This window comes from Hipposideros armiger, unplaced genomic scaffold (genome assembly GCF_001890085.2).
Source record: "Hipposideros armiger isolate ML-2016 unplaced genomic scaffold, ASM189008v1 scaffold_329, whole genome shotgun sequence".
Taxonomy (NCBI): Eukaryota; Metazoa; Chordata; class Mammalia; order Chiroptera; family Hipposideridae; genus Hipposideros; species Hipposideros armiger.
The window spans coordinates 217,679-231,206 of NW_017731679.1; the positions used below are offsets into that span (position 1 = coordinate 217,679).

General features: G+C 36.6%; 1 protein-coding gene across 1 annotated transcript; it reads left to right on the top strand.

Moving 5' to 3' along the window:
- The first annotated feature begins 7,741 nt into the window (after positions 1 to 7,741).
- On the top strand, positions 7,742 to 12,559 carry DMRTA1 (DMRT like family A1). Its single transcript, XM_019660765.1, has 2 exons — positions 7,742 to 8,393; positions 11,485 to 12,559. Exons 1-2 carry the CDS (start codon positions 7,742 to 7,744, stop codon positions 12,330 to 12,332), a joined length of 1,500 nt encoding a protein of 499 aa, XP_019516310.1. The 3' UTR covers positions 12,333 to 12,559.
- Positions 12,560 to 13,528: the final 969 nt, after the last annotated feature.

Here is a 13,528-nt window from a genome sequence, read left to right on the forward strand (position 1 = left end):
AAGATCCTTTAAGATGGTAACATTTTGTGAGGGAAATTTATTGATTAATGGCTCTTGTTTTTTCTTTTTAATTAACTTACCTAAGATGCATTTTAAATTAAACTTCTTACTAAAATGCTTCAGTGTTTAACATGTGCTGCTCATTCTGTTATGATCTTTAACAGTCACATAAAGGTTTTTCACATACTTCCTGAGTGAAACTGCTTTGCTGTCTGTTGAAGGACTGAATTCTTAGGAAATGTTTTCACATGTGTTAAGTTACGTAGGTGGATTCTATTCAGTGTAAGACAAATCACAAAGCTTCTCTCAATCCCTAAGCATAAGTTACTTTTAATATCCTATGAGTTAATAAAACAATACAAGTTTCATAAGTTCTGAGCCCTATTTACACAGTAAACTTAGATCCATTAGAGTAAACTTAATAAAGAGCATAGCTTTTGAACATGTGCTTATGCAATTAACCACAGTGGCACCACGGTTTCTTGTTATAGTCTTTAAGTCAACAGCACTCCTTTATAAAGAATTGTTTAAATCAGCAAGTTCACAAAAGGCTGTGTAATTTACTCAGAGAACCATCAGAGTATGTTACAATGATTGGAGCATTTGCCATGTTTTGCTTCAATTCCCCCCAATGATACTCAACCAGAGATTTGAAAAATGGTGATTGTCTTTCTATGAACTGAAACCTTACGGAATTTATTTTCCTACTGGAACTCTCAGTTATCACTGTTATTTCAAGAGAAAACAGTATCAATTTTCTAATAAGAAAATCACTGCCATTTGAAAGAAAAAGAAAAAATAAATGAGATGATGAAATGAACTATCCATTAGAATTCAATTCATATGACTTCTTCAGGAAAAAAGTTAGTAACATAAGTCAAAAGTTTAGAAAATATTCACAACCTTTAGTTAAGTACTTTTATTTATAGGAATTTATTCTAAAAAGATAATTTGAAACAGAAAACATCTTAAGCTCAATGTTCATTCCTTCCTTATTTAAAGCAAGGAGAAAAATGAAACATGAATGTCCTAAGCTAGAAGAATTAACTAACCATTGTATGGCTAAATAATGGAAAATTATACAGCTATTAGAGATGTGTTTGCAAAAAACAGGAAATGTTTTATATTATAATATTAAAAGTATTACATATATACTATTATCACAACCTTTTTATATGCAGAAAGGTTAGCAGTAAATAAACTAACACATTAATCTATCATATTCATAAGCAACTATGTGTGCTTAGATCTAAACATTTTGAAAAATACTGGAATACAGTTACAGTGGCATGAAAAGTATAACTGTACAGTTTCATAAGACTTTTTCTTTAACAAAAAATTTGTCATAAAATACCTTATATAATGTTAAAAGTACAAAACACAAAGTAAACAGTAAACCATACTTAAAAAGAAATCACACTCCAGCTTATATAAACACCAGGGAGGTAAAACAGGAAAGGATTAATTTTTAGTGCACTGGAAATTGCTTCTCAAAAATTTCAGAATACTGAGGAAAAGTAATGTGATATTGGTGCCTATTCTGCCAATTTACAAGTAAATCCTATGGCATTCATTCTTTATTTTCAACGATGTGTTGAATGTTTACTATATGCTGGTTATTTAGAAATGGATATAGGGGAAAAAAAGTATTTCTCTCTCCCCTATCTTTGTTAGTTTCGTATGATTCTAGGTAAGCATCCTCAACTAGTATGAAAAGAGCTCATAAAGCAACAAATGAAAACACCATCTGTCCTCTTTTGCAACCTACATCTTCTTCTTTTTTTAAAAGATTTTATTAGGGAATTGAAGGAGGGAACAGCGTTGGGGAATCAGGGAAGGGGAACAGATAAGTTGCTGTCCTTTTGTTCTTTAGTCTAGTTGTGGAGGATGTCACTTTACTGGCCCATGTTGGTATTATAATCATTGCACTCTTCCCGGCTGAGCCAGTCGCTCACAGGTCATTGGACAGCAGCTCACAGCGGCTCACGGTAGCTCAGGCTGCCTGCCACACACAGTAGCTCCCGCAGCCCACTGCATCCCCACTGCAGCTTATGCTGTCGCGGGCCACTCACAGCAGACCAGCTCCAGGTCGAGCTGTTGTTCACGATCTTAGGTGTAGAGGGTGCAGCGTCACTGGCCCATGTGGGATCCGAACCGGCGGTCCTGCTGTTCAGAGCTCGCACTCCCAAGCCAACTCTTAATCAACGTGCCACTCGGCCGGCCTGCAACCTACGTCTTCTTGATGGTGGGGGAAAAATGTATACGGTCTCCAACTGACTTCTTGCCATCCTAGAGCAAGGGATCAGGGATGATCTCCTGCAAAGGAGTCCTCTTTCCTAAGTTGTACATGCTGTGGTTAGTTACAGCTTTGGTGTAATGAATTATATCTCTCCCCAGCTGTAGGGTATTCTCAGAAGGGAGGATTGACTGGTAGATTCTGGATTTGAGGGACTGACATTTCTTGGCCGATTATATGCATCACCAAACCATGAACATCCTTCCCCAACAATACTCCAGGAGAGGCTCTGACCCAGAGGATGCTTATCTCTGCCCAGACTTGGGGTGCCTAGTTGTTTGATGAGCCGCAGTCCAAGGGTTGAAATTTATGTAACTCTTCAGACTGTGGCCTGTTATTCATGATAATGCTCAATTGCCTTTTGAAGAACCCCAGAAAAATAGAAGTCCAGTTCAAACTTCCCCCTCAAAACTGACAATACATGACATTAGCAATCAGTATGGCTCTGGGAACCCTTGGAGTAAGTAGATGGAGTATAAAAGGTGTGCTCACATATATTCTGAAGCCATGGAGTGAATTGTACATGTCCATACATGAAAGAATAGGCAGTTTAGGACTTTTCCTTTCAAATCCCCAGTCCTCTTGCCAAACACTTCCAGCCAAGCTAAGTATTTACATTTTAAATTTCCTTTATTAGCAGGTTAGCCTGGATAGCCTACCAGCAAGAGAGGTACTTTGGCTGAGGCCTTGGAGGTAGTACTGAGGTTCTGTAGAGATTGAGAACATTAATGAAAAATAACTTCAGACTAGACTTGGCAAAAGAAATGGATCACAGTCTTGGAAGTATCCTTGGAGATGACTTAATGTTTTCAGTTGCCAATGGGAAAAGTGAAGCTGAGAAGTTGTTTTGCCCAAGATCTAATAGCTTAGCTACGATTGAAGCCAGGCCTATATTTATGATTGCTAATTTACACTTCTCCTCTATGCTGAGTTGCTGGTATGGTGAACAAACAGAAAATGGCAGTTGATTAAAGAGTTTAGGGTGGACAAGGAATTGAGGTAGAAATAAATATCAATTTTACAAGGAGGTACAGAGATGTTTTTGAGCTTGGGAGAAATTCTGTTTATCAACTTTCCTTTCCTTCCTTCTGATTTGCCCTTTTTTTTAACTTCAGTTAGAATGAATTTGTAAATTGCATATTTGTGATACTTGCGCACAGTTAAATTAAAAACATGTTTCTTCTTTTTCATCACCTTTTCATTTGATGAAAGTTTTGCTACTGCTAAATTGCAGCTGTCAACATCTTCTCAGTGACTTATATGAGCAGTTACAGTGCTCACATGTTGATAGATGGAGTAAAAGGGGGAAAAAAGTATACAGAATTCAAGAAAAAGAGAGAACATGTAGTATTATTTTGACAAGAGAACAGTTTCAGCCTTTTCAATGTATTTGAGAAGAAATACCAGTGTTTAGAAACATTGCTCCAGCTTTGGGTACTAAGATTTGGTTTATCTTTGCCCAAAATGTTTTGATGTTATTCTGTCTTCTTCCAGAGGTAACAAGGGGTTTATTTTTCTTATAACAGTTTTATCAGAGTAATTAACATACAATAAACTGCACTACATAATTTGATTAATTTTGACATATGTATATACAAGTAAAATCATTATCACTATTAAAATAATTAACATATTCACCATCTCCAAAAGTTTTCTTTTGATCCTTTGTAATCCTCCTGTCCATCTTTCACTGTCCCTCCACAACCTGTTCCCAGGAAACACTGATGTGCTGTCACTATGGATTTCTAAGATTTTATATAAATGATATCATACAGTACATACTCATTTTTGCTTTGTTTCTTTCAGAATAAGTATTTTTAGCTTCATTCATGTTGTAGCATATATCAATGTACTTTTTTGTTGCTAAGTAATATTCCATTATATGGTTATACCAACTGCTCATGGACGTTTGAGTTTTTCCCAAACTATATGAATAAAGCTATGAAATTTTGTGTCTTTGTATGCACATTTGCTTTATTTTTTTAGGTTGGCACCTAGGGGTGGAATGGCTGGATCATATGGTACACATATGTTTAACTTTTTAAGAAACTGTCAAATGGTTTCCAAAATGGTTGTACTATTTTACATTTCCACCAGCAGTATATTAGCCCTAGCTGCTCCACATTCTCACTGATGCTTGGTATGGTAAATCTTTTAAATTTTAGCCACTCTGTTAGATGTGTAGTGGTATTTCATGGTAGGTTTATTTAGTATTTCCCTAGTGACTAATGATGGTTAGCATCTTTTCTTGTGCTTATTTGCCTTCTATATCTTTTCTGGTGACATGCTTGTTCAACTCTTTTGCTCATTTAAAAACTGTTTTTCTGTTTTTTATTGAGTTTTGAAATTATATATTATATATACAAGTCCTTTATCAGTTATATGTATTGCAGTTATTTTATCTCAGTCAGTGGTATGACTTTTCAGTCTCTGAACAGTGTCTTTTGAAGAAGTATTTAATATTGACGAAGTACAATTTATCAATTTGTTCCTTTTGTGGATCGCACTTTTGTTTGTTGTATCTAAGAATTACAGAGGATGCCAAAAATAGTATACACAGTTTAAGAATGGGAAAAACTATATTAAAATTGTAATACTCAATATATACCGATAACAAAAGATGAATACAAGCCATGTGCATACATTTTTTTGGCACCCCCAGTATTTGCGTAACTCAAGATCACAAAGGTATTCTATGTTATATGGTTTTATGACTTACATTTAGTTTTGTGATCCATTTTGAGTCCATTTTTATAAGCTGTGTGAGGTATGGATCAAAGTTAATTTTTTTTTTTTTGGTATGGAGATGTCCAATGTTCCACAAAAAATTATTGGGAAAACAATTTCCTTTCATGGCTGAATTGTCTTTGCACCTTTGACTAAAATTAGTTGTCTATTTATAGGTGAGTCTAGTTTTAAACTCTCAGTTCTGTCACATTGGTTGATTTTTCTGTCTTTTCACCAGCACTACACTGTTTTAATTAATGTAATTTTGTAATAATTCTCAAAATAAGATATTATTAGCCTTGCAACTTTATCCTTTTTCTTCTTCTTCTTTTTTTTAAAAGTTTTATTGGGGAACAGTCAGTCATTGGTTACACATTGTTTTCATGCTACAATGGCATAGTTCACCCTTTAAAGGAAGGTGCAGCTCCCAGTGGCGCATGTGGGGATCGAACTGGGAACTTTAGTGTTAGCAGCACCATGCTTTAGCCAACTGAGCTAACTGGTCGCTGCAACTTTATCCTTTTTCAAAGAAGTTTTGACTGTTCTAGTTCCTTTCTTTGAATTTCCACATGAATTTTAGAATGGGTTTGACAATTTATACCAAAAAAGTCGGTTGGAATTTTGATTGAGATTGAATTGATCTACAGATCAATTTAGGTAGAATTATGTTCTTAACAGTGTTGTCTTCAGACCCACGAACATGATTCATCTCTTCATTTATTTAGATCTTTATTTTTTGTCAGCAAAGTTTATTTGTTTTTAGTTTTTCACACATTTCATCATTTTTTCATTTAAATAGATACACATTTAAAAATATATTTACTTAAAATTATTTTCACTTCCTTGGATGAAAACCAGTATCACTTGCCATAACTGGAAGATAACTTTGATAATCAAATACAAATAGAAAAATTGTGTTAAATTCCAAGTAAAAACTGTTACTTGCTGAGGCTCTTTTAATTTTTTTTTTGTTAAAAAACATAATTAACAAGTCTTAAATTCTAAAGACATACTTACATCGAGCTTCTTATTTTCCTATATGTAACCAGATCTTAAAACTATTAGAAAAAAGAAACTGTTTTCTCACTAGGTAATTTATTATATTTTAATGATCCATGTACACTAACAACTAATTTCTCATACATTGAATGTGAGTTCTACAGTTAAGGAATAATAAGATTTTAGGCAGGAGTGGCTTGAGCAAAGATACAGAGAATATACTATATTCAGATGTTATAGAATCTGCAGAGGTTAGGAATTCCTAGAGTGATAGCTCTAAACCTTGATTGTATATAATCATCACCTTGAAAGTTTAAAAATTCAGACCAAAAGAATCAGAATACTTAAATTGGAGTGTCTGTATCTTCTAAAATTTCCCTAGGTAGTTCCGATGCTTAGGAAGGGTGGAAAATCTCTATGACAAGATATCAGGATGTGGATATGGGAGGATGGTGATGGGAGTGATGGCATGAAGAGGGCAGGCAGGAGAACGCCCGAATTGATTAGCAGTGTCTGCTCTGGACACTGGACATCAATAGGCGGAAGGGTAAAAATGTCATTATTACTTTCCATCTTAGCGCACGAATATGAATTGTCAAGGCAGTTGAATGAATGACAAAGTCCTAACTTTCCTTCTCATGAAGAACAAACACTCATGAATGTTTTGCCTCAAATGCACTTTTGGTTTAAAACAATGTGATCTCTTCTTACAATTAAAGGCTTTAAATGCATATTTCAAAAATACATTTTATGATAGCATATTTAAAGAATGGCTTAAACAACCTTCTCCAATACAACAGAAATGTAAAGTATTTTTGAAACAGCATTAACACAATTGCTGCCTATAAATAGTTCCAAATAAGAAATTCATAAAGACTTCTTTGGGCGGTAGCATTTCAAAATATAATAATACATAGAATCCACATTTGCATGTGTAAATAAACAGAATACACGAGAAGAATCTGAATGTGAATCAGTTACCCTTCATTATTTATCCATTGTATTGACACAGCCCTAAGGCCCATTTAAAATAATTCCCATTTAAAATCAGGCAAACATTTGTAGCCTGTCAAGCTGTACTTTCTTATTAACATTGGCCACGCTACCATCCTGAAGACTTCATCTGGGAAAAGGAAAGAAAAGGAGAACTCCACATCCAAATCTTCAAACTTGCTTAGGAGAAACGTGGAACTGGAAAAAGGAGAATTTAGAAACTCCCTTAATCTAAGAAGGGCAGTAGAGGCATGGGAGAGGGCGTGAAGATTATTTTACAAAAATATGCATTGAGGAATTCATGAGGAAGAAGTGTGAGACAAGGGCTTCTTTGGGGGAAGGGACTTTTGCAACCCATCAGCACAGTTTCTGTGTCTCCCATTGCCCCTTCTCCCAGACGGTCCCCACTCTCCGCCCCCGGCCCCCCCTCTCCCTGCCTTCCACGCTTGGCCAGTAGACCCGGTGGGCGGGGTAGCCTCTCCAGCCTCGCCTTAGGCTCAGAAGGCGTGCGGAGCACAGGGGCGCCCCGGGACTCTTAAGAAGCTCACTGAGCATCTGCACCCCTTAGAGTCTCCAGCTCACTGCGGGAATTGTGTCAAACTTTGTCCGTGTGGGTGGGAGGCAGCGGGACCACGGCCGGTCCTTTTGCCCCCCGCACCCCAGCAGGGTTAACTGGACAGCGCAACTTCTTGTTGCTGCCACCCCCTTGGCAGACCCTTCTCGGGAATGGAGCAGTCACAGTGTAGCGGCAGAGACCGCAGCGGTAGCTGCCGACCTCACCTGGCCCCGGGGCTGGTGGCGGCCCCTCCATCTGCGAGTCCGGTGTTGCCGGTACCCCCGGGGATACCTGTTCCTCCAACTTTCTTGCGGCCGCCCAGCCTCTTTCTGCGGGCCGCCGCGGCCGCTGCTGCCTCCACCGCTGGAAGCGGAGGCTGCCCTTCGGCTCCCGGGCTGGAGAGGGGGGTGGGCACGGTGGGCTGTGGCTACCCGCGGATGCCTAAGTGCGCCCGTTGTCGCAACCACGGCGTCGTGTCAGCGCTCAAGGGGCACAAGCGCTTCTGCCGCTGGCGGGACTGCGCTTGTGCCAAGTGCACCCTGATCGCCGAGCGCCAGCGCGTCATGGCTGCCCAGGTGGCGCTGCGCAGGCAGCAGGCCCAGGAGGAGAGCGAGGCCCGGGGGCTGCAGAGGCTCTTGTACTCTGGACCCTCGGGGCCCGGGCTTCGGACCTCTGGAGGCAGCAGCGGAACGGAAAACACCCTGGCGGCGAGCGTCCCTGCGGCAGTGACTGCAGTAGGACTGGATGCCTTGAGACAGGCTAGTGGCCTGGCGACCCCTGCCTTTGAGGTTTTCCAGCCAGATTATACGGAGGAAAAGCAAGGTGAGTTGGTCTTTTATTTCCTCTTTGCAAAATAAAAATGATTGCTCTTGAGAAAAATTTTTTTGAAACAAGCAGCCATGGCCTGGAGGCGGTCAAGAAAAGTTCTTTAAACGCACTTGTTTATATTCTGGGAAACTGCTCTGCAACATGACATTAATGAGAGTGTTAGAGACCCATCACCTTCACTTTGGAAAAGCTGTCTGTTCCTTTAAGTGATAGGATAAGATAATGAAAAAGTGAAGGGTGACTGATCAAATGAGCAACTCATGCTAGGAATGGAGTTTGCGCCCAAGTTCCTATGACTGTGTGAGTACAACTTCAAGCTGTCATTGGATGAAAAGCTGAGTGAGAGGTGCTGCATTCTGAGATTGCTGTGTACTCTTTTTAGCTATAAAACCATAGTCTTCTGATCTGTGTGAGAGCTCACTGATAGTTGAGAGTACAGTTTTTTACCACTGGGGCAAATCTTTGGAGCCAGCTAGAAGTGGGGAAGAGATTGAAATGTACCAAAGCCTCTTTCACCCCTTTCTCTTCAAATTTTTAAGCATTCCATCGCCAAAACCCCATTTGTCAGCCTCCTAAAGTGTAGATTGCGCTATTTGAAGCTTTAGCGCTTCCCATAGGAAAAAAATATTAAGTTTTCCAGATTTGTAAAACCAATAGTAAGAATTTCAAAGTCAAATATTAGGAATTTCTTATGCAAAGAGTTTTAATGTTTTTCTTATTTATTGACTACAAGTCATTTTCATACTTCTTGTTAGGTAAAAAGTACACACACACACACACACACACACACAAACACACACACATATTTGACTAGGGTTCAAATTAACTTTTCCTGCTAATGTAAATTCTCCTGTATTTTAGTGAATTTTATAGTCCTCCACAGGGCCCAAATAGCAGTGAAAATGTCAGTTCAGTAGTTTTGTAAAAATCCAAGACAGATTGTATCATATAAAATTATACGATAATGATAGAGTAAGTCATTAATTAGAAAATGTCCCTGGATTGTGAGAATTGCAGATCTTAGATCATAGGGTGTCCTCTTGAAAAAAGATTATCTCTATATTTAAATAAGGCATATATGATTTTGTGTTCACCTATGCCTTTTTTTGGCCTATGTTCTAGTTTATTTCAGTAGATCAAATAGACTTTAAATATTTCTCATGAAAAGTCAAAGAGAACTGAAGAGCACAGTTATTAAACAAAACTATAAAAGAGAAGTAAAAGTTAAAATTCTGTGAAAGAAATTGACAGTGAGATTTGGCTGACAGCTTTCTGCTAAACATTGATTTATGTATTTTCCTTGGGAGGGGTACCAAAGTGTTCTCTTTTATAGAGTCAGTTACTTTATTCTTTGCCCCAGTTGACCACCCTTTTTTTGAAAGAGTAATTTCATGACTTTTCTAAACTGACTGCCTCATCTTACACAATATCCATGAACTAACTATTAGGAAGGTAGTCTATTTAATACACTCATTCATTAGATAAAAAAGCTAACAGTGATTCAGAGGTGAATAAGATTTTCCTACACAAAAGAAGCTTATATTCAAAATAAGGAAAACCATATATATATATACATATATATATATACATATATATATGTATATATATATATATATGACTATAAGACATTATATACAATGGAATGGCAGACCAATGCCAATCTATCTCCACTTGGCAGACTTCGTTAGGAAAGTTTTATTGTTTTATTTAAAATTTAAAATACTAGAGAGTTTGTAATTTTGCAGGAGCAGTGTCTTTTGTTATATGTTTGATACAATGATAGCATTTTCGTAATCAGTGTTAAATTGTACATGCTTAGTTTAATTTTAAAATAAACAGTAGGTATTTCTTTAGAATTTAGGACCTCTCCTTGAGAAAACCATAGGATTTTTGCAAATTGTGGTTGCAAATCACTGCTTTAGGCAATATTTTTTTGGTTGCATTCATAAACTTTGTCGAGAAGAAAGTTTGACAGAAATATTCTGAGTACCCCACTTGACAATACTCTTTTTAAGTGGAAATAGAGGTAAAATATGTCTACAGGGTAAGAGGAAATATAAACCAATATAAAAGTTATTAAGTGAATGTATCAATTGTTACTATTTTCCTAAAGATACTGTTTTATTAATATTTACACGCTCAACATGCTGAGTTAGAAAATCAGATTTTTGTGTAAAAATATTTTTGGAAAATTTACCTTAATATTCCAAAGGGAGTTGTGATTTGAAGCAAATGCCTAGTGTGTTATTTTTATTACACATTTTGAAGATCCATATAGATTGCAATAGGTTAGTAGTGCAGTTTCTAATTTTCTTTTAGAAACAACTTGAGTGTAATCTCTTTTCTTGATATTTCCTAGGGGTTGAAAAAGAAAGTCCATATTTCACAGAGGATTTTAAAAAATACCAACTCTGTATCATCTCTCACATACAATGAAATATATGACTCTGATATGATTTGATATTGGTACAGCAATAGTCATTATTGGTTTAGATTTGAAATGAAATAAGCAATTATGTTATTTTCTCACATTCAGGTAACTGAACTGGAACCTGAAATGTAAGCATTAAAAAAACCAGTTGTTGAAATTTAGCATTAGTGATTTAAATAGAATATTCATTTTCATACTAAGATGGTTTTTTATTTCATATCTAAACCTTAATCATTTTATTTAGTACTTTTTGCATGGTGTCCTTGTGAAAAAAGACTTGGATCACAACAAAACTTGGGTAACATTTAGGAAAACTGCAAAATGACAAGATGGGGCAAACGGTGTGAGATATTGGTGTTACATTAACAATTTGGGGGCAACAAAGACTGTCATTTCAGATTTCTAAATAACTACTGCATTTATATATCATATAATTTTGTGATCCTGAAATGGCATAATAAATAGCATTTTCCCCACATTTCCAATGACTTACTAAAATTCTCATTCGTTAAAATTTCTTGCACTAAATAAGGATTACAGATATATTTACTATATGAGTGAATGAATGATTTTGTCCAGAATTATTTTTGAGCAGGCAGTATGTTCTGGGAAGTTTTCTCTTTATTTGATTTCTTTTTGTTTCCTTTTCCCCAGAACAAAGAGAGAGTAAATGTGACTCATGCCAGAGTGGACAAGAAGAACCAGTCTCCAAATCCCATCATCCTACCCTGGAATCACCTCCTAAGTCTAATGGTGTCATTGCAAAACAAAATGTTAGGTCATCTGTTTCAGAAAACTCAAACAAGGATGCTAGCATTCGGTCTCCTTACTCTGGGGAGCGATCAGAAGGTGAAGAGAGTCCCAGATCCCTATCGTCCTCAGATCTGGAATCAGGAAATGAAAGTGAGTGGGCCAAAGACTTCCTTGCTACCAGAGCCAGAATTCCCACAGTGTCCTCAAGACCAAGAGATCCTCTTGATATCCTTACTAAGATTTTCCCAAGTTACAGGCGCAGCCGGCTAGAAGGCATTCTACAGTTCTGCAAAGGGGATGTGGTCCAGGCTATTGAACAAGTCCTAAATGGGAAGGAACACAAACCAGACACTAGGGACCTAGCAAGCTCAGGAGAGTTGGAAAATACAGCTTTTCAGAGAGCTTCAAATTTTAGTTTAGCTGGAATTGGTTTTGGAACTCTAGGGAATAAATCAGCTTTCTCTCCTCTTCAAACAACGTCTACTTCTTATGGCGGTGATTCAAGTCTCTACAGTTTAAACCCTAGACTAGGTATCAGTCCATTACGGCTGGCATATTCCTCTCCAGGAAGAGGGCTGTCGGGTTTCATGTCTCCCTACCTAACTCCTGGGTTGGTACCAGCATTGCCTTTTCGCCCAGTTTTGGATTATGCCTTTTCGGGGATGATTAGGGATTCTTCCTGTCTTTCCAGCAAAGACTCCGTAACTAGTAGCAGACTGTATTCCAGGCTGAATCAGGACAAGCTATAACACATCTGCCTATTCTCCCTTTCTGGAGTATTTCTAGAAGCATTCAATACAACCCCCACACCTATACCCACACTCATACCTGTTAATGTGTTCACTGTATATGTGAGTGGATTATCAGGCCTTAAAGATAAAATTTTTTTTTACAAGCAATGTAATAAACTTGAGATCTAAAGACACTTCTTTAGCATTTATTAAGTGAAAGAAGCATTTAAACATATGTTCCTTGAATAAAGCCATCACAAGAAATATTTTTATTTTCAACTAATAAATTTTCTTAAAATATAAGTTGTGAAATTTCTATTTTAAAACTATACTTGTTTTTATTTTGTTGAAAAATGGAGTTTATAGTTGGAAAATACATTTGTAAGTATAAAACTATCCAGCATTATATAAAATTAACCTAAAGGAAGAATTGAAAAACTGAGGTATTTTTGAATAATTTCTGTTTTAAAGTTGTTCTTTCCTTCTGTTCCTTGTACACAGGACAGAACAAAGTTATTCAAAGTATTTAAAAATATTTTATCCATATATAAATGAATAGTAATGAGAAAACTTTGAGAAATTTGAATTCCTTATTTTTTCTGAATGTCTTATTTTTCATTCATATCTGCCATTTGTGACAAATGCCATTAATAAAACACTTTTCTTTAAAGTGAGTATTTTGAATTACACAAAGACCAATGAAGTTTAAATCTGTGGAAATGAGACTCTGCCATCTCCTGGCAACTATCACTAATTGCAACTCAGTTCTGGAAGAGTGTAGGAATTAGAAAAGCAATGGTTTCCTAATTTTCCTAATGCATATAAACTAGCCGTTTTTTGAAATAGTCATTTTGGATTATGCTACATAAAACATTTCATATTATAAAACGAACATCTACTGTGGATGAGGATTTTAATTTTTAAGTGCGCTATGCCTGTATCTGGAGAAATACTCTTTTTCATATGTTTGTGACAAGAATATGGCAGTCATTCTCAAAGATAAAAATAATGTTATTCAGAAAATTTAAATAGCTTTTCAAATAAATATTGATTGATTCTAGGTAGATGATGCTTAATACATTAAGGTGAGATTATGAGATTCCAAAAGAGAAAAATTATCATTAAATTTTAGAGGTTTTCTTGAGATTTTAAAAATGCTTCTTGTTTTCCATCTGGAGCATTTGAAAGCTACTATTTCAGTCAGCAGAAAGTCC

What these genes read in the sequence shown, in the direction of transcription:
- DMRTA1 (XM_019660765.1), top strand. Translation starts at nt 7,742, where the DNA reads ATGGAGCAGTCACAGTGTAGCGGCAGAGACCGCAGCGGTAGCTGCCGA. An exon ending in TTATACGGAGGAAAAGCAAG is followed by an intron (nt 8,394 to 11,484) that starts GTGAGTTGGTCT and finishes CCTTTTCCCCAG; the next exon opens with AACAAAGAGAGAGTAAATGT.